The sequence below is a fragment of the Dicentrarchus labrax genome, unplaced genomic scaffold, assembly GCF_905237075.1.
Source record: "Dicentrarchus labrax unplaced genomic scaffold, dlabrax2021, whole genome shotgun sequence".
NCBI lineage: Eukaryota > Metazoa > Chordata > Actinopteri > Moronidae > Dicentrarchus > Dicentrarchus labrax.
This window is the reverse complement of record NW_026136717.1, coordinates 1,493,507-1,519,686: the sequence shown is the minus strand read 5'-3', so window position 1 is coordinate 1,519,686 and position 26,180 is coordinate 1,493,507. Positions and strand designations below refer to the sequence as shown.

At 40.8% G+C, this 26,180-nt stretch overlaps 2 protein-coding genes and 1 long non-coding RNA gene across 3 annotated transcripts in view; 1 reads left to right on the top strand and 2 right to left on the bottom strand.

The window, feature by feature from the left end:
• The window catches only part of LOC127379674 (SH3 domain and tetratricopeptide repeat-containing protein 1), a 196,878-nt gene that overhangs the window by 138,120 nt on the left and 32,578 nt on the right, over positions 1 to 26,180 (top strand). The gene's annotated exons all lie outside the window — the stretch shown is intronic.
• LOC127349487 (uncharacterized) overlaps positions 1 to 26,180 on the bottom strand; it is a 42,630-nt gene that overhangs the window by 11,618 nt on the left and 4,832 nt on the right. The gene's annotated exons all lie outside the window — the stretch shown is intronic.
• On the bottom strand, positions 13,887 to 24,942 carry znf16l (zinc finger protein 16 like). The gene is made up of 3 exons (XM_051375220.1): positions 24,001 to 24,942; positions 22,703 to 22,933; positions 13,887 to 19,086 (listed from the first exon to the last, which is right to left on the bottom strand). Exons 1-3 carry the CDS (start codon positions 24,740 to 24,742, stop codon positions 18,383 to 18,385), a joined length of 1,677 nt encoding a protein of 558 aa, XP_051231180.1. The 5' UTR covers positions 24,743 to 24,942; the 3' UTR covers positions 13,887 to 18,382.

Below are 26,180 nucleotides of genomic sequence, written 5' to 3'. Positions count from 1 at the left end.
ATTTTTCTTCAAGTAACAACATTATATCGAATATCACAATTGCAATACTAGACCACTACACTGGCTTATACAATTTGGGTTTTGTCAGAAGGGGGAAGAGAACGTGGCTGGGGTGTGTGTTGTCTTTTAAATGTGCGCTGATATCACTGATGCACTGTAGATGTTATCAATGATGTTCTGGGAAGTTTTAATCACATGCTGCAGAGTCTTTCTGTCCTTGGCCATGTATCAACCATGTCAGTTTTTTATCTAAATTGTTCTTGATGTAACCGATGTGTTCTTACTGTTATATTTCACCAAAAATCCAGCAAGACTGCCTTTCAAATCGTTTGTTGTGATTGCGTTGCCAGTATCTTAATTTACTGTCATTGTCTGTACAGTTCAATACATGTCCACATCCTTCCACATAGTCTCCTCTGGATAAATGTTTGATGGTGAGGATTTCAGAATTTACTCTGTTAACCGGGCTATCATGTGCAAGTAGTGTTGGGACAAGTAGACCATTTTAATTCTGTGAATAATGGTTTGTTTTTTATTCTGGTACAGCTGGCTGCAGTCAGAAGACTCATCTTCCTGTTGATGCTCCTGACACTAGCTCTGAGGAGGTCTTTGCTCCAGAGGCTATTGGTATGTACTTTACGTTGCTTCCAGTTGCCCAAAAGCATTATGTTCAGCAGTGTATGTAATACATAGTTAAGATGTAAACTCTATCTTTGTATTTGAAATTCAATATATCCGGTTGTTTAAATGAGTCTTTGTATGTCTTTGTATACTTATTATTATCTCTTTGCGATAAGTTAAGAGGACAGAACCCAGTTGCACAGTGAGGTGTGACAGTAGAAGTCCTGAAGTTTGTAGATGAGTTTGTTTGGCAGGATTGCATAAAAAGCAAACGTTCGGAAAATGCAATACACTTAAGTGTGCGGTGCCATGTTTTTTGTAGTTCTAAAGTGTTTTCCCTATTGTGTGAAAATGTGTCAAGGAACTTCGCAAGTGTATTATATGTTTTAGGGACTGGGGGGCACATTTATTTGGTCAGATTTAATTTTTACTATTGTTACTTGGGTGAAATCATGTTTTTTCCTGGCTTTGACCCTACCCAGTAGCGGCCCCTGTTGGTTTGACAAAGGCCATGATAGAAGAAGTCAAGAGCTTTCCAAAAATGTTTTCCCCATGTTTGTATCACATTGTGTTGCTTTTCTGTGTTCAACATATTGATGGTGACCTTATCCTTAGTCATGCTTTTCAATTTGGAGCAGTTTAGACCCCATTTATCCCTTAAACTACTTAATGTTTCATATAAATATTTCCATATTACTTAATATGACCATATAGCCATTGTGTCCCCTTCCCCAGGGCTGACAGGATTGCCCTGGATGAACCAATAGTATATAATATGGTAATGCGAATGTATTTCTGTGTGCAGTTACATTTTTACACACAGTTGTTTTTTAATTGACCAAGATATGAGCTTTTGAAAGAAAGTAGGCCTGTGCCATAGTAGTAACATGTTGTGCATGGGGAAGGGAGACACATAGGCCTACTTCACTGGACAATGAATGGTTTATATTTAATCAGTCCATCACAAGATATGGATCAGTCTCTTTACCTTTCTTAGTAATTATTGTTGTATTTGAATAACAAAGCTCTTTCTGGTCAATCCTGATCAGAAAAAGACAGTATACATGGCGAAGAGAAGCTTTAGAGAGAAAGGCTTATTGTGTGTGTTGTTTTGGAGGTCAAATTTGTCTCAATTACATATCAATATGTAGACCACTTTGTAGCCTTTAGAATTTTGGACATCCTGATAAGTTCTTATAAGCTAAAAATAAATCTGATGGCTACCTTTTGGTTGTATAGCCTATATATAGGGCCTATCAGAGGTTTAGGTCAGTAAGGCTTAAGTTAAAAAAAAGACAAAATTTCAGTTTTTATTTTCAACAAGACAGACAAAAACATTACATCATGAGGCAATTTAAGAGGTTCAATTACATTTTGAAAGGTATTACTGTACTGAAAAAGAATTTCAAAATGCACCAAAAAGACAACAAACATACCAGAAACCATACCCTTTTAACATTTTTTCCTTTGTATCATGTAAAAAGGATGAAGGGTGAACAAGAAAACACATATTAACAGGAAATAAAGCTTAAAGGATGACCTTCATTCCGACATAATAAATATATTTTTTTTTACAATTTGCTTATTAAACATGTCTTACATATTAGTTTGTCATGCTATAGTACATCTTAAAAGCAATGAAAGTGTTTGTGTGCACTTATGCCGGTGTCAAACTAGACAATCTTTTTGTGTGTTCCAATGGTCACTGTGTCAAACGATTATAGAACGATAGAATCGGGCCATGGGGGCTGAGAGACTTGACGGACTGCAAGTTAGTCACCGGTCAAAAACCGCCGGATGAGATCAGGAAGAGTTGCTACTACACTAGTGTAAATAGACATTGGCGTTAGAAGCGGTATGTATGTTGTTAGCTGTCTTGTGCTCCAAAAATATAAAAACAACAAATAAGAAAAGACTGTAACTGCTGCTCAAGACCATCCTCCTGTTTGTCAAAAATGAATTGGACCCCCTGCAATTAGCCTACAGGGAAAAAAGGGGCAAAGAGGACACTGTCGCCTGCCTGCTGCATCTTGTCCTCCAGCACCTAGACTCCTCAGGAAATCTCGCCAGGATCCTCTTTGTCGACTTCAACTCGGCTTTTAACACCATCCAAAGGAAACTACATCACCCCATCCTGATCCATCTCCTGCAGACGGCAAGGTGTTCAGGTTGGCACAACAACATCACCTGCACTCATCACCAAACTCGGAGCCCCTCAGGGCTGTGTGCTAAGCCCTTTCCTCTACACCCTGTACACCAATAACTGCACCAGCTCCTCTCCCACCACCACCTACCTCAAATACTCTGACGACACTGCCATCCTCACTCTCCTATCGGACAATAACTCTGTATTAGACTACCACAACACTGTCGCACATTTCTCCCACTGGTGTAAACAAAACGTCCTCCATCTCAATGTAGCCAAAACAAAAGAAATAACATTAAATATCCCATATCCACAGCACCTGATTCTCATTAACAACGAGCCAGTTGAAACAGTTGACAGCTTCAAATACCTCGGACTCACATTAGACAATAAAGTCATTTTTGACCAGCACACAACAGACTTTCAGAAAAGGAGCCATCAAAGACTGTATGTCATCCATAAACTTAAAGGACTTTATATTTCCCCCCATCTCCTCCTACTGTTGTATCATAGTATTGTTTAACCCATCCTGCTCTACTGTTCCACCTGCTTCTTCAACAAGATTTCTGTTACAAACCGGGCCAAACTCACACGTGTCACAAACATAGCTACCAAACTAATCGGTCTCTCCACACCCACACTGTCAGCGCTCAACCTCAAGGCAATCTCACGCATCTCATTTACAATAGCACAGGACACACCCACTCAACTGCCACTTCACCATTATGCCCTCTGGACGCAGGTACAGGTCCCTGTTGTGCAGGAGGGCTCGTTATGGCAAAAGCCTGGTACCTGCAGCCATAGCAACCCCTTAACAAAACACCCAGATAATTCACTTCTGTATCACTCTGTCTATATCGTCTGTCTGCATGTTATCTTGTTGTGTTTGTCCTGTCATTATCTGTATGTTGTGTGTTGTCCATCATAACTGTATTGTGATGTAAAAAAGAATTTCCCCTTGGGGACAATAAAGTCTGAAGTCTAAAGTAACATGCGAGCAGCGCTGTTTCGTTTTACAATGTTTATATACTGTATTTGCTCGGCCTTGTCTCTTCCGGCAGAGCGCTCTCAGCTGTGTTTTATTTCTCAGTGTCATGGATGCAACTTGAGCAGTTGTGGGAGGAAAATAAGAAATCTAACATCTGATCTTTCCCTCAGAATGTCGTGACACGTCTTAGACGCTTCGGTTGTCGTCAACTATGTCACACTGCATGAAATAAAACAATCAACTGTAACTGCTGTAGCACTATATAAATACTTTTTTCCCCGTCCAACACACCTGTTTGTTGTAATTTAGGAAGAACTTACCATTTAGACCATGGTTGCCACCTCACTTTGACCTCTTCTCTTCCCTGAAAGGCATGACATTAGAAAAAAATTATGAAGAACTAACATAAAGTAGTTATGAGGGAAACTTGCATTTCTGATAGAGACAGTTCTTAAATATATCTGTACTATGAAATCGCTTAATATATTTAATAATTCATCCATTTCCAGAAACCACCTATGACAGCAAAGCTGAAAAAACACGCCTGACGGTGTTGGTGGAGAATACACCCTAAAAACAAACTGTAGCACTAGTGATGGGAATTTCAGCTCCCCAATATATATATATATATATATATATATATATATATATATATATATATATATATATAAGAAACAGAGGTTATGAGGTGTATTCATAATACCATTTATCAGGTATATTTTATCTATATTTCATATACAACTATGTCATCTTGCTCAGGAACATCAGGAAACTGTACACACATTTGTACACACTAAAATTCATATCTGATGTCATTTTGCACAATTTGTAATATTGACTCAAAGTGGATGCTCTAAAATGAGCAGTGTAAATCCATGTTGATCCTCAATAAGTTCCCATAAAGTTCCAATAAAGGATCTATTTTCATGAATTCTTCCATCACAAGCACTTTTCGTTGCTGTTCTGAGCATACTATCCACGTCCCCCTGCTCCCTGAATAAAACATAATTTAGCTACAATAAGCCCTTGTTTTGCTCTCCTCAGAAAAAATCTGTCAGATTCAGTTTCTTTTGCGTCATTGTTTGATCACAGAGCCTTTAATGTGACCTGATAGGACTTTTTCCTCACTCAAAGTGATTTTTGTTCCTTTTCACACGGAGCCTGTTAGAATCTCCCACTGAATGTTATTTTACATATCAGGACCACCAACAGAAGCTATACAAATCTGTATACAGCAGCAATAGAATGTGATAGCTAATGTATTCATATCCTCACACAGCTGCTGTTCGGCTGGTGTGCAGAGGACCAGTGCCTCCTACAGGAAGAAGTATAAAGTATCAGAGAGTCTCTGCAGGGTGATTCCTCCTCCTTCCGTCCTCACAACTCATTCCATCTCATTTCAATTCAATTCAATTCAGTTTTTTTTGTATAGCACCAATTCATAACAGAAGTTATCTCAGGACACTTTTCAAATAGAGCAGGTCTAGACATTGCATTGATGAATAGGCTATACTTCCAAATAAGGAGCATTAACTAAAGTGTACAGGAAGGTACATCTATAACATTAAAATATAGAATATTAAAGCTGCAGTAGGTAATTTTATTAAAACATCGCTTTGTCAACTTCCACTATATCCTGACAGTAGAACATGAGACAGATTATCCGTCTCATGTACTACTTTCAGGACATAGTGAAAGTTTCAGCAAATATGAATTAAAGTTATTAAAGTTTTATAAAAATTACCTACCGTAGCTTTAAACTCTTTGGGCCCAAGGCACACCCATTTTCATATCTGTGCAAAATATCCTCTATAACACATGTTCACTGTTATAACTCTTGTAAATGTTTGTTTATTTATGTATATATTTCCTAATGTCAATGATAAAATGTGTCAAACAACTATATCAGTGAAAATTAATTTACACTTAATTCAAAGCAGCAACACACCTATTTAAACGTGACAAAGTTTAAAATGAGGTAATGGAACTAAAAAGATTATTCAAAGCAGGCTTTATTGTCATATGCAGGAATAAAACAAGTTATTAAAAAGTCTTATTTCACTTTGTCTCAACCTGGTTCTGTCAAATTGGAGAAGGAGGACAGCATCCCTGGTTTAGCAACATGTATTCACCTTTTACGGTCCAAGCTAAGAAGAAATGCACTGAGAATGAAGAAAATTTGCATATAAACAATAAATACATATCAACAGAGTATGCAGGGCATTGAAAAAACAAACAAACTTTAAGTCTGTTAAGAAAAACAACTGGTTGAAAAAAAATTAGGTGTCAATCAGGGCGTTTGATGTGTTTCCCACTGTTTGGCAACAGTGAGCGTCGAAAACTGGGGTTTGCTTCGACAAATGTTCTTTCAGGGTATAGAATTTGCATCTGTTTTGGGAAATGAGTGTATACAAAGTACTGATATAGTAAAATAAAAATACATGCATGACCCTTTGTATAGTTGTATATTGCAGTAATAATGTATGGTTGTCACAAACTCCCATGGCACGCCTGGACTTGCCTCACAGCTGTTTGGAAAACAATGCTCTGGGGGAGCATAAATGCACTGCAGGCCCCCATTGAAGTTTTGTGGTGGTGTCTCATAATCCCATGAACAGTCGTTCAATTGTGCCAACAAAGCTGAGATTGGTCTCCTTCAGTATCTCATACCAACTTGAACATCTGCTTTCAGACACTTTTTCTTTGACTTTCCTAGACACCTGTGGCCATCACGCAGCAGCTGGATCCAAATGGTCTACTGTGTCTCCAATTGAGAAAAGGGCTGTGTGCAATGTACGCACGTAGCACCGCAGTGGTAGCTTCATTAATCAGTCAAGTATTCTGATGTAGCATTATGACCTTATGGAAGCCTTATTCAGAATCAGAAATACTTTATTAATCTCTGGGGAGAAATTGGGTTATGTTACAGCTTCATTGATTCTAGAATAAACAAAGAGAAATTATATGAAAAATAAAAGATAAGAAGCAAAAATATGTGCATTATACTACTATATAAACAAAAATAATAATGCTGAAAAGTGGATCCATGAAAAAGTGTGTGAAATGAATATGAATATTAGTGTACAGTATACATATGAATATATACTGTATATGCATGTAGCAATGGAAGATTAGAAAGGCGCTATATAAGTTACCATTTATAATTGTACACATTGGCACAGAAAATGTTGCAGGCTTAAGGCTCTGACCAAACCGACTTCAAAGAATTAGTGGCGACAAAAGTCAACTGTTGTGTTGATCAGATGAGATGAAGTTGAAAAATGAGACGATCCTTTTGTGCGTGCCCCCTTGACAAAGTTGTTTTCTGCTTTGCTCACTTCCATTTTTTATTCTTGTGGACTGATTTGTTTAAGCTGAACAACCAATCAGAGTGATTGCCCTCAACGATGGCCTCCACTGATTCAACTTGCTCAGTCGGCCGGAATACAGCGCAAAAACTAAGGCTACAAATGCTCACCGACAGCCCAACATTGCCAAACACATTGAGATAATACTGCATGCATACATTGTTTAGTATCAATGTTTTCTGGCCACGCTGCAAATAGTGATTATTTTAGTTTTTATGAGCCAACAAGTCTGTAGACGATGCAGTAAACATGGCCCTGCACTTCATCCTCCAGCATCTGGACTCCCCAGGAACCTATGCCAGGATCCTGTTTGTGGATTTCAGCCCTGCTTTCAACACCATCATCCCAGCTCTGTTACAGGACAAGCTCTCCCAGCTCACTGTGCCTGACTCCACCTGCAGGTGGATCACAGACTTCCTGTCTGACAGGAACAGCACGTGAAGCTGGGGGAAAATTTCTCTGTCTCTCAGACCATCTGCACCAGATCCCCCCAGGGCTGCGTTCTTTCTCCTCTGCTCTTCTCCCTGTACACCAACAGCTGCACCTCCAGTCACCAGTCCGTCAGGCTCCTGAAGTTCGCGGATGACACCTCCCTCATTGGGCTCATCTCTGGTGGAGATGAGTCCGCCTACAGATGGGAGATTGACCATCTGGTGACCTGGTGCAGCCAGGTACCATCATTACCCAGGACCTCAAGTGGGAGCTGAACATCAGCTCTCTCACCAAGAAAGCCCAGCAGAGGATATACTTCCTGCGGCAGCTGAGGAAGTTCAACCTGCCAAAGCCAATGATCCATCAGGACCAAAACCTCACGCCACAAAAACTTTCCGTCTGCAGCTGGCCTCATTAACAAGGCCCGGATCCCCCACTGAAACTGACTCTTAAACCCACCCTGTATATATGCATTACATTAATGCACTCCTGTTTTTATTTTTTCTCATTTTAATGCTCTTATCAACATGGAAAAGTGGATCGACTTGCTTTGTGCAACTGTTGTTTTTATTCAAATCATCCATTGTCGCCTGGCTTTGACGAGGGGGCGGAGAATTTGCATCAGCTGTGTGCTTGGCCATCAAATGGTATTTCAGACTGGACGTGCTGCGATGATTTGGCAACTTTTTAAAAGTAAACTTTCCATTCAGAATATTATTGGCATCCATTTCGCCGTCTCGTGCTCGCCATCCACTCAAAACGTAACGTCTACTACTCTTAAACAAGTGTGTGCGGCGTGCCTGTTGTTTTGTTTCCGGTCTAGCTAGATCCGGTGTGGTGTTGTAGTTTTTCTAATGTTACTAGTTGTTGCAACAGCATGTGAAAAAAAATTACGCCGTTAAAATGGTTTGCGTTAACGCCGTTAATAACGCGTTTAACTGACAGCACTACTTTATTTATTTATATTTTAAGGCCCCTTCATATCTTAAAGAGCTCATAGCACCCTATTACCCCACTAGAACACTACGCTCTCTGAATGCTGGGCTACTTGTGGTTCCTAAAGTCTCTAAAAGTAGAACAGGAGCCAGAGCCTTCAGTTACCAAGCTCCTCTCCTGTGGAACCAGCTTCCAGTTGTGGTTCAGGAGGCAGACACCCTCACCACATTCAAGAGTAGGCTTAAGACATTCCTCTTTGATAAAGCTTGTAGTTAGGGTTGGCTCAGGTGAGTCCTGAACCATCCCTTAGTTATGCTGCAATAGGCCTAGACTACCGGGGGATTTCCCATGGTGCACTGAGCTCCTCTCTTCCTCTCTCTTTCTGCACTCATTCATGTCCCACTAATGCATGTTACTAGTTCTTGTGCTTTTTCGTCTCGCAGGTTCTCATGGATCCTGGTGGAGCCTCCTGCCATGGTCCTGCTTGACTTCCATTGCCAATATCACTGATATTAGTGTTATTATTATTATTATTATTATAAGTATTATTATAGCTACGGTTACTGTTGTTGCTGTTGTCACTGCTCATTGTCCCCAATCGTTGCTGTTGTTAGGTTCATCATCATCAGTCACTACTATTAGTGTAGTTGTTGCTACTGTTGTTGCTGTGCACCTGTCTGTTTGTCTGTCTGTCTCTCTCTCTCTCTCTCTCTCTCTCTCTCTCTCTCACCCCAACTGGTCGAGACAGACGACCACCCACCTAGAGCCGAAGGATCTGTCCTAGGTTTCTGCCTTTTAACAGACAGTTTTTCCTTGCCCTTGTCGCCAAGTGCTTGCTCATGATGGTACTGTTGGGTCTCTGTAAATAATGTTAAAAGGAGTTCGGTCTAGACCTGCTCTATTTGAAAAGTGTCCAGAGATAACTTGTTATGAATTGGCGCTATACAAATAAAATTGAATTGAATTGAATTGAATTGAAAATGTAATTAAAAGACTATATTTTTGTGTGTGATTGTTGTGTGATTTGTATATTTTTGTGTGACTGTATATTTTATACACTACTGCACCAAGACGAATTCCTCATATGTGTAAAACCTACCTGGCAATAAATCTGATTCTGATTCTGATTCTGATACTGGACCTTTAACATGCAGGGCTGATGAAGATGAAAGATGACCAAGGCAGGGATACCACAGGCCTGATTTAAAACAACTAATGCTAAATACTAACTAAATAATACTGTTTCTGATGGAAGTAAATTAAGCTACAAGATAACTGTGCTACTGTTTAATGCCTGCAACAACCCTGCTGAAATAAGCTTTTACTAACACAATAGCAAGCAGGACACTTGATTGAAGTTTTTAACGTTTGATGGATACCAAATGGATCAGTGCTAGGGAATGAGCTGTACACACATGAATAGCATAGTATAGATAGTATTCTTTTGGATCTGCACTGTGTGAACTGCACCATGTAGGAAGTTTTATCCCTACATTTGTTTTGTATTGGACTAAAAATTACATAAAGCTCTCCTGGAACCATCACTTTACCGTGGTGGAGAGGTTTCGGTGCTTCTATGAACCTGAGAGCTGTGTTGTCTGGAGCAATATGCTCCCGGTAGGGTCTCCCAAGACCCAGTGGTCTCAGGTGAGGGGTCAGACTAAGAATGGTTTGCAGAAGACCCCATGAAAGTACGTGGAAGGTGTAAAGAGACCCGGCCCGGAGGAAGCCTGGGGCCCCCGTCTGGAGCCAGGCCTAGAAGGGGGGCCCGAAAGAGAGCACCTGGTGGCCGGGCTTGCCACGGAGCCCGGCCGGGCATAGCCGTGGACACATCTTCATCCCGCGGGCCCACCACTCACGGGAGAAACCAGTGGGGTCGGGTGCAATGCCAAATGGGTAGCAGTGAAGGCAATGGGCCTCATCAGTACAGACCCGAGCAGCAAAAGCTGGCTTTGGGGACGTGGAATATCACTTTGCTGGGGGGAAGGAGCCGGACCTTGTGCGGGAGGTGGAGCGCTATCAATTAGATCTGGTGAGGCTTACGTCTACGTACAGCCAAGGCTCTGGATCCTTATTCCTAGATAGGGGTTGGACCTTATTCTTCTCTGGAGTTGCTCAAGGTGTGAGGCGCTGGGCGAGAGGGGGGATAGTTGTGGGGGGAAGGGTTGCAGTTCAGTGGGCTGAGGATTACATCCGTGCTTTTCGCGGATGATATAGTCCGGATGGCATCATTGGCTTGTGACCTTCAGCACTCACTGGATCGGTTTGCAGCTGAGTGTCAAGCAGCTGGGATGAGGATCAGCACCTCTAAATCAGAGGCCATGGTTCTCAGCAGGAAACCAGTGGATTGTCTACTCTGGGTAGGGAATGAGTCCTTACCCCAAGTGAAGGAGTTCAGGTACCTCAGGGTTTTGTTCACAAGCTAGGGTGTAATGGAGCGGGAGATTGGCCGGAGTATCGGGGCAGCAGGGGCAGTATTGCGGTCCCTTTATCGCACTGTTGAGAGAAAAGGCAATGCTCTCAATCTATCGGTCGATCTTTGTTCCTACCATCACCTATGGTCGTGGGTCATGATTGAAAGAACAAGATCGTGGGTACAAGCGGCCGAAATGGGTTTCCTCAGGAGGGTGGCCGGCTTCTCCCTTAGGGATAGGGTGAGAAGCTTGGTCATCTGCGAGGGACTCGGAGTAGAGCCCTATCTGGTGAGGATGCCTCCAAGTGCGCCTTCCGAGGGAGGTGTTCCTGGCATGTCCAGCTGGGAGGAGGCCACGGGGCATACCAGGGACCAGGTGGAGAGATTATATCTCCACACTGGCCTGGGAACGCCTCGGGATCCCCCAGTCAGTTGGCCAATGTGGCCAGGGAAAGTTTGGGGTCCTCTGCTGGACCTGCTACCCCTACAACCCGACCCCAGATAAGCGGACAAAGATGATGATGGTGATGATAATTTATTTTTAAATTGAAAGTTCATAATGACATTTTGTGTTGTTTATTATTAACAGCTTTTCATCCCATAAGGTAACGTAAATATTTTCTCAGTGAAGGCCCAATGCAAAATATTTCTTTTGGGGGGCCCTATATTGTGAGGTGGTCTGGGGGCATGCATTAAACAGTTAAATGCCTCAATCAGGTGCACTTTTAAAAAAAGAGGTTAAAAGAGGCTAGATCTGTTACATTTTTTGTTTTGTCTCTTTTTTTTCCATTTCAAGTTGATCCCAGTGATTTGGTAAGGGTAAATGGACCTGTACTTGTATAGCACCTTTCTACTCTTAGCACTTAAAGCACTTTTACACTAGGCCTAGGGCTCAAGGATACTTCGACGTGTAGCGGAAGGAGTTGGGGATCAAACCAACAGCCTTCCGATTAGTGGATGACCCGCTCTTCCTCTGGACCACAGCCGGGCCTTTAATATAAAGAAAATGATGATAAACACTTGGGCTCCCTTACATCAAGAAACTCCTAAAAACTAAAATTATAATATCTGCCAAATGCGCATAAATAAGACAGATACTAGATTTTCCCTTAAAATCTTTATTATTTACTGCGGTTGTCATGGAAACCAGTAGACTACCTCAAACACATTACAGCAGAATTATGGTTGCCGTGCTGAAAAAATTACACCATATGTTTCTGATCAACTGTTTAGGAGATAAATAAAAATCAAACATAATCATTAACACAAACATCAATTAAAAACCGTAAATTGTTTTAATCAGCATGTTATTCAGTGACGAATGCAGGAGGTTATTTTTAACACATTTTTTTAAAAGTTCGATTTTTCAGTGGAGTTTAGCATGTGTGACATTTTGGACAAACATCTATAGAAAAGCTTAAAAATGATCATCAAATGGCAGCTCGGGGGGCCCCCTGGTGGCTTCGAGGGCCCTATGCAACAGCAACTGTTGACTGTCAATGGAAACCACCACAACCATACCCAAACCCCAAACTTCATTGGAGCATGCTGAGCATCCTAAACTGGTTTGTACGTGAATGCACATTTGTTGGTTTGCCTGTGAATGAAAAAATGCCATTTCCTCTAAGAACAAAGATACAAGTTTAAAAAAACGCCACATGAATTAATTCTACTTTTTATACAGTATCTGCCTGCCACACCACTCTGCAGCCACACAACAAAATGCTTCCAATTCTATTGTCACCCTCTAGCCATCCGTCTCGACTCAAAGGTATTTATTTCTGCCATTGTAGGAATGTGCACCCATGCCTCCATTAAATTGGGGTGGTCCCATAATTTATCATGTGTGCATGGGAATTGTCACTGTGTGCTTAAGGTATCAGGCTGCTAAAGAAAGAATACAGTAAACAAATACATGTTCAACTTGTGTACCTATGGAAGTCTATGGCTGCCAATATTAAAATAATACATTTGTGTGCACATAATGTATAAAAAAAGTTGAAATTTGCTCTACCAATTATAGCCTGGATGAAATAAAAATAAATAAATTCAACACTACCATAATGATGATTAAATTTAATGTAAAATTGACTGAAAAAAGTAAATAACTTCTACTTGAATTTGAATTATGTCCTAGCTTGTTTCTGAGGAAAATTAAAAGAAAATAGTCTTTCTTAAATTTTTGATTAAGAATATGTGTGTGTGTGTGTGTGTGTGTGTGTGTGTGTGTGTGTGTGTGTGTGTGTGTGTGTGTATATATATATACATATGTTTTTAACCACAGATCTTTTATGGGCTCAATATCAGTGTTTCAACATTGGAACGTTTTTGATTTGCTTTTTATTTTATTTATTGATATATTAACTGTGAATCTGTCATTTGTAGTAAAACGGTTAAATCATGCAAAATTACCAGTATGATCCTTTGAATAAAAGTATGAAATTATTTTAAGCCAAATGTACTTAAATATCGAAGTAATAAAAAGTATTAGGTAATATGATGTTGTAAAATTGCATAATATAATTTGGTTACTGATGCATTAGCATTTAAAGAGCATTTTAGTACTGTAGCCAGTCAGGAGAGAGCTAATTAAAACTTAATGAACAGTGCATCATACTTTATAGATTGAGTTTTATTTGTAAGATTTTACGGGCAGAGGCAGAGCCCCGGCTCCTCCTGCCACACGTCGAAGTATCCTTGAGCAAGATACTGAACGTGAATGTGTATGAATGAGTTAGTTTCTGTTTGATGGGCTTTGCCATCGCTGTGTGAATGTGTCATGTAGTGTAAAAGCGCTATGAGAGGTCGGAAGACTAGAAACGCGCTATACAAGTACAGGTCCATTTACCAAGATTTGAAAGTAGTAACTATAGCCACGTTATTGTGACAGAGTACAAAGTACAGTGTTTCCCTCTGGCATGTAGTGAAGTATACAGTAAGTATAGAGTGGCATAAAATAAATACTCACATAAAGTACAAGTATTAAGCTGTAGGAGGACATTTTTATAACTTTTTTTTGTCATAACAGCAACCAATCAGTCAAGATACTTGTTAGATAGTAGTCTATCTTTCCCAGTTCTGATTGGTTGTTTACACAGATTATCAGTGTCATGTACTACTGTCAGGATATAGTTAAAGTTTCAGCAAATATGACAAATTACCTACTGCAGCTTAAAGTACTGGACAGTATGTTCATTCCACCTCTGACAGTTAAACAACATACTCATACATGACATTAAGACAACTGTTTATTAGGAAGCAGATTGTCAATGGTTAGCGTTTCACTTCCACAAGTTGTTTTCTTGCTTTTAGTCTTCCACACAGTGCTTAGACCTAGAAACTCATTTTACACACAAGCCTAATGGGCTTTCACTGAACCAGACCAACTGAGTAAACACACCAGACACTTGGGATGTTATTTTCCTTCCAGGTTTTTTTTTCTTCTCCCGTCATCACACAACTTTAGTCGTCATACAAGCAAACGTATAAAATAACCAATATATAGTCTGTAACATTAGATTACACTGGTTAAAAATGATATGGTAAACGTTCTGCTCTACACATAGCACCAAGCAGTGTCATGAACAAAGACAGTATGACCCTTGTAGTTACACAGTCAGTCCACACGTAGGTGGTGGTGCACTGTTAACAGACCGGTCTGTCACCACAGAGTGAGGTCATGAGAGGGTGTCCTGGAGGATCAGTAGGTTGAGGCTGAAATGAATGAATGGATTCTGAAATATATTCCAGATATGTAATCCAATCAGCAAAATTTTCAGTTTTATTTTTAGTTAAAGCTGTAGTAGGTTATTTTGATTAAAATAACTTTTTTTCATATTTGCTGAAACTTTCACTATATCCTGACAGTAGGACATGGGACAGATAATCTGTGAAAGATCAGGTTCCTATGGCTCCTCCTAGTGCTCCTACTGGCATTTGCGTGAATCCACCGGGCCTGAAGAAAAACAACAATCAGAGCCGAGAAAGATAGTTGATTGTTGAGTATCTCCCCCCTGTAAATCAGACTCAACATTCAACTGTCTTCAAGCCTCCAATCCAAAGTGTCTTTATATCTTTCTCAGCCAGAGGAACCTGATTTTTGTATTGTATGTACTACTGTCAGAACATAGTGAAAATATCAAGAAATGTGACAAAAAGTTAGGTTTATAACAGTTGCCTACTGCAGCTTTAAAGGGACAGTTCACCCCAAAATCAGAAATACATATTTTTACTTTTACTTGTAGCACTATTTATCCATCTATATTGCTTTGCTGTGAGTAGTTGAGTTTTGGAGATATGTCATTGATATGTCTGCCTTCTCTCCAATATAATGGAACCAAATGCCACTCAGCTATCTGATAATCCACAGACCTTGTTGTGAGCAGTTTCATGTAGGAACTATTTTCTTTCTACATATCACCACGCTGAAGGAAGCGTGCTTCTACTCACAGAGGAGAGACTCATGAGAGAACAGGAAGTAAACATTAATAAGCTGTAACATTAGCTAGCTCACCTTTAACCATTGAGACAGCTAACGTTAAGGTACGGTTGCCGGGTGTTGTTCAGTAGAAAGAGAATAGTTCCAACATGAACCTGCTCACAATGAGGAACTGAGTCATGATTTCTGGAAAGAGACATTGCTGTTGAGTTTTTCCAATGCATTTTTTTTTCTTTGAGCACCACAAGCAGAACGCTAACCCTAACCCTTGATTCATGTCCATTACAGTAAATTTCAAAGGTGCTACCATGTTGTTCTAGGTTTGAAGCGCCACCAATACATGGAGCCCATATTTTGAAGGAAATATGAGTCCGAAACATGTTGTTGCTATAGGTAGCAGTGAGATATAAAACACAATCCAGGCAGTATGAATAATGGATAAGTGAATGTAAAGGCTTCTCAGCAGTGCTGGAATAAGTACTCAGATCTTTAACTTAAAGTAAAAGTAGCAATACCACAGTGCGAAAACACTCTGTTACTAGTAAAAGTCCTGCAATGTTATACAAGTCAAAGTAAATACAAGTACTAGAGAGAGCTGCAGCAATTATGTCGTCCAACCCTGAAGTTAGCATCATCTTGGTTCCTTCTACAAAAATCTGATGTGATTTTCCCATTGGATTATTGCAGGTAATAAGCTCTGTGGTAAACAAAGGTTTATGATACTTACAGATTTTGTTCAGCAAGATAATTTTCAAGAATGAACACCGCTTTAATGATTTTTGAAGTGTAAATGCAATCACCAGAAGCAAAATGCTAACATTAGGCTACAAACTACACCGCGGTTGCATGACTTCAAGGTCACCACCGCTAAACTTCCAACTTGCAATTAAATCTTGTAATTAAAATCTACAAGTTATAAAGTATAAAGTCACTTTTTCCAAAAATCACGTTCAAATGAATTTCAAATGACACGCAATTCATTCAAATGAATTTGTAAACATAATGTAAAAGCTATACTATAGGATAAGAATTTACTCTTACCACAACAGTGGCCCATATATCCCCTTATCCCTGCGCATAAAACTTTTACTTTTACGAGCTTCTAAAACGGGGCCAGATGCTCCACTTGTCTGTGGTGCCTCACTTGGGTGGCAAGCTAACGTGAGTGCAAGTGAGTTCGCCAATTTGCTATCATTGTATAGTTAGACAGCTGCTTCGCACAAAGTCGACAGAAGCTTCTCAGATGCTTTGGTGTCGCGATTGTCCACTCAGGACAGCTTTGTTCCATGGTTTACTTGCTAGTGTCCTCCATTTTTGTAGTAAACCACATTAATAGCTTGGTTTACTGACAGGTCAATAGGGTATGTTTTAAGTCAAGCCGATGTGCTGATCAAGTGAATCGCCCTTTGCTTGATCACAAGGCAAACTACTTCAAACGGTCTGTTGTGCTGTTGACAGTTAATTTTGAATACAGCCCTATCGTAAAGTTTGAGTCAGAATAGTTTGGAAGAGCATGAACATAAACACAACAAGGCGGACTAGTGAGTAGATAAGTCTCCGTGTTCAGCGTGCTGATGTTTAATGTCGCAGATAACATCTGTCGTGGTATTTACTGACATTTTATGTTGTAGAACAAAACAGGAAAATCTCTTAAGCATGTGTTAACCACAGACATTATTTCAGGCATCTGACCAAACCACTCAAATAACCCATTGACATTGAGGAGAGGGGACTGAAACTTCAGGGTTTTAGGACGCCTCCAGCATGCTATGCTGACCATTGAGTGTTTGACAATGAGTTGGCTACCAAACATAACTGCATTCTCATGCTGCGCTGATCTGCTCTCAGCTGTATTACTACACAAGGGTCAAATTATGTTTGCTATGACTGATTACCTATCTCAAGCCAGCTTCAAGTCTAGTCATTGCCATAATTTACTGAAATACACACTTTATCAAGATTACCTGAACCACTTCATTTGGAGGTCAAATTTAAAGTGAGTGACCAGAAATGTGACTAATAATACCTTTGGGGTTTCAGGCCTGGATCCACCTCCCTTCCTGATGACTTGGCTTAAAAATGTAACCACCTCTTATCTTTGCGGTGTCTGGTGGCCTCTGATTTTTTGAAAAAAACATTCTAGCTTCACTGTAACTAACTTGTTCTGCCCCGTCTGTGGATGGAGTCTGCTCTGTTGTCATGGAACTGTTATGTTTCTGTAGTTTTGAAAGTTTCTATAACCTTGCGAGGTAGCTGGACACAAGAGCACACAAGAATCCATCTTGCCAGGTGTCAGACTATATGTTTGTGGCCATACTACAGTGGTACTGAACCAATCAGTGTCCTCTGAGGCAGCTACATGGGCACAAGGTGTGATGCAGCAAGAAGTTCATTAAACAACAATGGCGATTGCTAAAGAGGTTAGCATAGATTCTGCTAGCATCAGTTATGTCAGTGCTGAAGAGTATTTCTTCTTTGAAAGCAGAGCAGAACAGCAAGACTTTTCTTGATGGACAAGATGTTTTCTCTTTGTCCCGACTGGCTTGACTACGTTATATGGTTCATTGATCTGATTGGTTGATTGTGAAAGATGGTTTATCCAATCACCTCTAGAGAAAAGTGCCTACCCTTTTCCAAACAGTTTCCAACAAGGACTTCCCAAATGGTTCTATATAAGTTTCTAAGTTCAAGAATAAACTTCCAGGCTCAACTTTTAAGCAAACACTGACAAAAAGTCCTAAAAACAGTTTCATGATAACTGAGCAAACTCCATCTGCTGATAAACTGTTGCTATCTGTGATGTAGCTTATGTAAACCTTGAGTCGACACTGTTTCGCCAAACTGCAGTTTCCGAAGGTCAAGCACAACGACACAGCTTTTCTTGATGCCTGATGCAGGGGTGAAATGTCATGAATGTGACGGAACAGCTTGGGCAGCATCTCAGGATACACAATGAAGACTCAACACCACATTCTGTCTCTAACATACACTTCAAATTTGTTGGTATCAGAAAGCGTAGAAAGCATAGCAGCTGGGCTGGTTACTGTGCCGGCGTACAGCGGTGGCTCTTGTAGGTTCCCAGGTGACGGAAGCTGCGTCCACACTGCTGGCAGCAGTAGGGCGTGGCCCCGCTGTGGATCCTCTGGTGGGTGTACAGGTTCCCCAGCTCCTTAAAGCGCCGGCCGCACTGTGGACAGGCATACGGGCTCTCACCGGTGTGTACCCGTTGATGTCTCTTGAGTCCAGAAAGCACTGAGAACCCTTTCCCGCACTGGGGGCAGGGGAAGGGGCTTTGGGCTCCACTGTGCACCAGCCTGTGACTTTTTAAGCGGGCTGCGTGGCGGAACCTCTCCCCGCACTCTGGACACATGAAGGGCTTCTCTCCGGTGTGGATACGCTGGTGCTGCCGCAAGTTGCCAAGGTAGTTAAAATGGCGGCCACACTCCCCGCACTCGTACCCCCCTTCAATTTTAATCTCCTTTTTCACAGTACCCCCTCCCCGACCGATGCCGGCACCAGCCCCTGCTCCACCCTCGTTCTGTCCCCCTTCTCCACCCCTCCTGGAGTCACTGCTGCCGTCGCCCATGGCGGCTGCAGCTGAGCAGGTGGACTGCAGGGCCTGGAGAGCCTGGGCATCGGCAGAGTCCGAGTGTATCAGTTTAACATGTTCCTCTAGGAACACAGAGTCAGGGCAGAAGGTTCCACACAGAGAGCAGATGTAGGTGTGGCTGGGGAACTGCTGGCCTGAAACCACAAACAAAACAGATAGCAGACCATTAAATCCTGAGCGCTGAATCCCTCCAGGGAAAAAGTGTAGAGCAGGCACAGTCAGTATTTCTTAGTTGAGGGGATACATCACACACTTCCACATGAACTGCTTATTGCTGCCATATAATTGAAGGTGCTTAAGGATAGTGAGTGTACGGTGTATGTAATATGGTAAATGGTAAATGGACCTGTACTTGTATAGTTCCTTTCTAGTTTTACGACCATTCAAAGCACTTTTTTTTGCACTACATGCCACATTCGCCCTTTCACACACATTGACACAGCGATGGCAAAGTCCATCGAACAGAAACTAACTTATTCATACACATACACAAAGCATCGGGAGCAATTTGGGGATCAGTATCTTGCTCAAGGATACTTCAACATGCAGTGGGAGGAGCTGTGAATTGAACCAACAACCTTCCGTTTGGTGGACTATCAGCTCAGCCTCTGAGCTACAGCTGCAGGGACAATTGTGAAACAACAGCAAATAATGTGCAAATAATGATGGGTCTATGTTGAAAAGACAACCACATTTTGAAGATGGTTAAAAGACACATGCAACATATATAGAGTCATATCTTAAGTTATAAATGTTCGCAAAAGATAACTAGCTAACGATTGATGTAGATTAGCTAGTTTGTCTTGATCTCTAACAAAACCTTAGATAACTAGCTATCTAATGATTGAGATGTAGATTAGTTTGTTAGGTAGCCAGTCAGCTAGCGTTTTGTTAACATTAGCTATCTCATATCTAAATACAGGAAGGGATAAAGTTGACCAAGGTTCTGACCGAGGAGCACAGAGCAAAAAGAGGTGGGACTTAGGATGGGTCAATTGTCCCTTTAAATTAGTTAGAAATAGTTACGTGATATTGTATTTATTAGGTCATTTAAATTACAACTCAAATTACAAAACAACATGTTTTAGTGTGGTATCTATCCATGCAGATAGTTAGCAACATTTGAGCTAACTACATCACCAACAATTGTTGTAAATAAGCTAGCTAGTTACAGCAGATAATGTTTTATTAACATAAGCTTTCAGATGTAACTAGCTAGCTAATTATTGATGTAGATTAGCTAACTAGTTATCTAAACCCTGATCCAGACACACTAGATAGACATACAGTGTAGTAGTAGGGATGCACGATAACTTTTTTTTAAAACCGATAACCGATAACTTTCAGCTCCTAAAGGCCGATACCGTAGTGCCAATTCATAACAGAAGTTATCTAAGGACACTTTTCAAATAGAGCAGGTCTAGAGCGAACTCTTTATAACAACCTAAGATCATGACATTAATACAATGAACGAACCCAAAAACACTTTTGACTCTTTAAATGTTGATATTTATTTTTTCCAATGAAAAACTATTGGCAAGCCTCTCAGAAAAAAAAATAAAGGCCCCTTGAACTGATACAAATACATGCATCGGGATTACAAACTGAAAAAGTGCATTCCAGAAGTTCAAAAAATATATATATATATAGAAAATTGATGCACTGACACAAGAGTGCATCAATTTTCTATATATATTTATTTTTTTTGAACTTCTGGAATGCACTTTTTAGATTCAAACATTTCTATGTAAACACAATTGAAAAAAGTGCATTCCTCAATAACAATAAATAAAATGTGCATAATGCACTGACGCAAGTTACACTTGTCTGTGTAAACAAACTGAAAAAGTGCATTCATAGTAACAAAAAATTAAGTTGAAATTATTTTGGCTTATGGTTCCATTCAAATGAATACCTTTTCACTAAAGTAAATGAGGTTCAGTTGTTTTATCGAGAGAGAGAGAGAGAGAGAGAGAGAGAGAGAGAGAGACTCAGGTTTGACGTATTGAAGCTCATGCTACTTTAACCTCCTCGTGGAACTTGGTTGGAACATTTGTTACAAATAACAAGCGACCTGTCTTCTTCAGAAAATTTTGAAAAAGTCCCACACAGTCGACACCATGTTGTCTGTTTTCAAACGTAAGCACGCTGTGCTGAATTCATGGTGTGACGGTAATTCCCTGTTCCCACATTTGGTAGTCTTTCTTTCGGCCTTTTTAAGTTCATGTTTCTATTGTTTATGTGTAACATGTGGAAAAATACTGTGGATATCAATTCAAGTCAGCAACTACCAAATTATGACCGAGTTAACGAGTTATTTTCGACATGAGGGGGTATTCTTGAATTTTCCCAGTCAGTTTTTCTGATTATGCCAATGTCACTTGAATGCAGCATTCACTGCAGGCCATTCAGGTGTCATAGTGGGAGCGGGGCACTGCCGTGCTGACAAAGTTATATATGTTATCGGGGCTATTCGTCATGATATCGGACTTATCGGAATGACGTAATAATTTCCTGTTATCTGCCCGATAATTATCGTGCACCCCTATGCAGAGGTTTCATTTTCTTGGTGTTCTGTTTTTACTAAGTGTGCCTAAGATAGTAGTTATTTAATCATAGAACTTTATAGTTCACCCTCCGTTAATGGCTTCTTGACTAGTGGTCAACTAATTGTTTTTTCAATGGGGGATACCAATACTTTTTTAGGTTGGCTGATATATAATGTCGATATAAAACAGAAGACAAAGAAAAGTCATGTAATAATTCAATTAGTCAATAATTCAAATTCAATGCACATTACAACCTAATATACAAAGTTAGCTCAGCCAGTAAGATGTTGCTTAGATGGAATTTCAATTAATTAATCTAACAGAAAAATACATTGGTTTATGTTGTAGATTAGTGTCTTTGAGTATTCAGAAAAGCGCTTTTTAAATAAAATGTATTATTATATTTCAGAACGTGACGTGTTTTTTAAGGAAGAGCGGGTACAGCATGTCAGAAGCGACATCATTCAACTGCATTATTATGACATAATACACTGGTATACTATACTTTCCAGGAGCCCTTGCCTGGTCATACAAATTACCGGTAGGCCTAGTATTTAAAAATGTTCCCTCCTTTTTCAATTACGCAGCTTTCATAATGATGTGATGCAGGTTGATTACAGGTAGGTAGTCTTATGGGACACTCCGTATTAGCTTGCTTTCCGCTGTTTGCAGCATCTCCGGTGATTTGACTACAGTTTACCACAGTTTCCCTCTAACCTAGGTTTATGTGGGGAATCTGAGTGCGGGGCTAAAATACAATAAACATTTTCCAGGACAACATAGATTACTTACAGGATATTTGGTAATTTTTTAAAATCAATTTCCAGGTGTTTCCATGGCTACAAAACAAGTGTCTAAATATCAAGGTTTTCCAGAATGTGTGGGAATCCTGGTTTTCTTCACTAGAGGTAAATATTTTTGCTGGTGTTAAAAAGGTGTCTACCTCAAATCCTCAAAATTGTCAAGAAATTATAAAGCAGCCAACATGGCGTAGGTGAGTGTGAAGCACTCTGCTTTCAAAATGTTAACTGGCAGGGAAAACCATGTAAAAGCATGGAGCAGGAACAGGAACACACTGACCTGATAGCTACACAGTCCTTACAGTTTACAGCCACATTTATCAGTTTATCTTTAAAGTTTAATATGCTTTTTCTCTCATTTTCATCATTCCCATCAATCCCTTCTCCCCATTCTTACCCACCTGCCGTCGGCCTGTCTGTGCTGCCCTCCAGGGGACTCCCTCCCTCACCTGGAGAGCTCTGGGGCTCCATGGAGAACTCAGAGGCCTGGACTTGTGAGAGCGGGGCCTGGGCCTGCTCCAGTCCACCCCCCTCACTCCTCGACAACTCGTCGTCATCATCATCATCATCATCGTCGTCATCATCCTCTGTCTCTCCGGTCGGGGTGTTCTCACACTCAGGCTCCTTCATGACTGGGAAAGATACGATCACATGAGGCCAGATATCGAGGGGGGAATTGTGCTGTTCCAGTTCTATCAGATACTCTTTCTTTATTGGCTTTATTGGCAATTTATGCAGGCCTGTTTCCACGAACAAAATAAAACAGTGGAAGCTGTCAGGGAGGAAGAATGCCTGGGTGGGCTCCTTCCCACAGGTTCATTGATCTGATTGGTTAAAGTTCACCCATGATAGACGGTGATAGACAAATGATTGATTGAATCACCTGCCGAGTAGTTCTTGAAAGTCCAGTGACGACTTCCCAGATGGTTCAAACCATCTGGCGCAGTCAGGTTACATATCTAAAGTCAGTGCTTGGTTTGTCCGTTCTGGGCTACTGTAGAAAAATGGTGGTTCTAAATGGCGGAGTCCGCCATAAGAGGACCCTCTGCAGATAAAAACGGGTCATTCTAAGGTAACAGAAAAACAAAGGATTCCTATTTTAAGGCGAATATACACTATACACGTTACATTATTTCCTACATTTCTCACAATAAACCTTCCTAAATATTATACTCCGGTAAGAGTTTAACTTGGTTATATAGTTTATTGATCTGATTGGTTGAAGTTCACCCCTGATATACAGTGATAGACAGATGATTCATCCAATCACCTGCTAAGCATTTTTTCAGTCCACTACTTCACACATGGCTCAAACCATCAGGTTACCTATCTAGAGCCAGTGTTTGGTTTTAGCTGTCCCACCACTCAACATGGCGGACTCAACCAGAAGAGGACCCTCTCCCTCTTTAGATAAAATTGGATCATTCTAAGGTAACAAAAAGACTAGAATTCTTATTTTCAGATGATTATACACTAATGAAAACATAGCTATGAATATTATATTCCATTTCTGAAAATAGATCCTCCTAAATGTTACACACTGGTCCTTTAATATCTCTTGATTTTGATTGAGTTAGTAACATTTGTTGACCCACCGCATAACTTTAACTTAGAGTATTTCAACAGTTCCTAACTTTGAATCCATTTTGCTGGCTGGTGCTCCACAGTGTCCCCAGTTGTGTGGTCTGTGATTGTTTACCTTTCAGCTCTGCAGAATACTCCATCGGCGCTATCCATTCGTACTCATACATCCGTTTGCTGCCAGAGGGTAGCATACTGAAGATGTCATCTGCTGTGGACTCGGAGTCACCGTGCCCAGGCCCGGAGCCAGCCATCCCGCTATCTGGCCACAGGTTGAGGGAGTGCGGGTCCGACTCTTGGCGAGCCTCCCTGTCGCTGCTGGCTTGGCTGCTCTGATCTCCGTCCATGTCAGCACACCCCCTCGAGTTCTTGTCTTTCATCAGATAGTCGCAAATGGCGTCTATATTCTCCTTCTTCACGCCGGGCATGACAGCTTTGACTCTTCTGGGGTCGACGCTGCTGTGTTTGTTGCCGGAGCTAAAGTCGGTTTTCTTGAGGCCAGCGTCTGCGGAGGGCTCTGCGGTCGCAGCGCCCGGGAAAGGGTCCCTCTGGACTGTATCCAACCTCGCCTTTAATACTTCTATTTCTTCGCTTTTCTCTCGCAGCTCCATTTTCAGGACTCGTATCCTGTTGCTGACCATTTTGCGGATCTCGGACAGCGCTGTCTGCAGCACCGCGGTGATGTTTCTGCCGAGGTGCTCGGTGATGTCGCTGACCGAGCAGAGCAGCTCCTCGTCGGGCTCCAGCTCCAGGAAATCGCCGTCGGCTCGGCTTGCCGACCCGGGAGGCTCCATGAAGGCGCCGTGGAGTTCAGGAGACAGGCTGGTGTCCGCGAAACTGTGGTTTCTTTTGCGGCTCATAGATTAGCCAGACCGGGCGCTCTGTCTTTCTGGAGAGTTTGGTTAGCTAAAAAGCTACCCAGCGAGCTAATGTTTGGATGATGCTCAAAGACTGTAAATTAGCTTTGTCTGTTAGCACGAGTAATGCCGGAAGTAGTAGGAATTTGCGTCAAAACAAAAGCATTATTATATCAAACAACTATCTGGCGTAGCTTCGTCAATAAAACTTTTGTTGTGAAAGCAGTAAGCGGAAGTGTTGTTTTATATGTTCATTTACTTGACAACAGAGTTGCGGTAATGGCTGAATTCAGCTGAGTTTAGATCAATTTTCATAGGGAGCGCCCTCTACAGTATACAATAGGAAGCCAGCTGTGACAACTATGGTAATAATTCCTAATAAGCCTTTATAAAGGGTTTATATGTTTAACTGATTGCGTTGTTAATGGTTTTTAAATGATTTACAATTTCTGGGTTGTAACATTTTGATACAGTGGTTCTCAACCTGACGGGGTCATTGAGGGGGTTCTAGGGGGTCCCAAGGAAATGTGGAATATTTTAAAGCTGCAGTAGGAAACGTTTATAAAAAAAACATGTTTTTGTCATATTCGTTGTTGAACTTTCATTAAATCCTGACGGTAGTACATGAGCAAGAATCCACCGGGTCTGAACAAAAACAACCAATCAGAAGGAAGAAAGATGGAAAGATGCTTTGGGTTGGTGGCTTGAAGGACGGTCGTTGATTATTGAGTCTCATTCCCAGCATTGATATTTACGACCTGGGAGTGAGACTCAACAATAGATAACAAAATATCTTTCTTGGCTCTGATTGGTTGTTTTCAACCAGGCCCGGTGGATTCTTGTAAATAGAATTAGGAGCACTAAGAGGAACCAAAGGCCTGTCTCGTGTACTACTGACAGGATATAGTGAAAGCTTCAGTGAATATGACAAAAAGTTTTTTTTTATAAAAGTTATATGTTGGATTCATGTTGAAGTGTATTATATTATTTTTATATATAAACATATTTACATGTTTGAACACAACACCCCGTTTGTTAAAAAGTGATTCATATGATAAAATGATTAATCTTCCTCTATGACCTTGTTGCACAGACATAGTTAGATTTAAAGACACAGTCAATGATTTTGGTACTGCACTCAGTACCATTACCATACCAATAGTCTCTTCATTGCTGATGTTTTTAAACACGTGTGAACTACATCATCAGACAGCAGGGATGAAATTGGGTGCACTCTACAGCAATTTTAAAGCCATATACACTATATGGACAAAGGTATTTTGGCCACACCTGTTAATTATTGAATTCAGGTGTTTCAATGAGACCCCTTCCCACAGGTGTATAAAGTAAAGCACCTAGCCATGCAGTCTCTATTTGCAAACATTGTGATGCAAAATGGGTCGTTTCTTAAGAGTTCAGTGACTTCAAGCATGGTACTGTG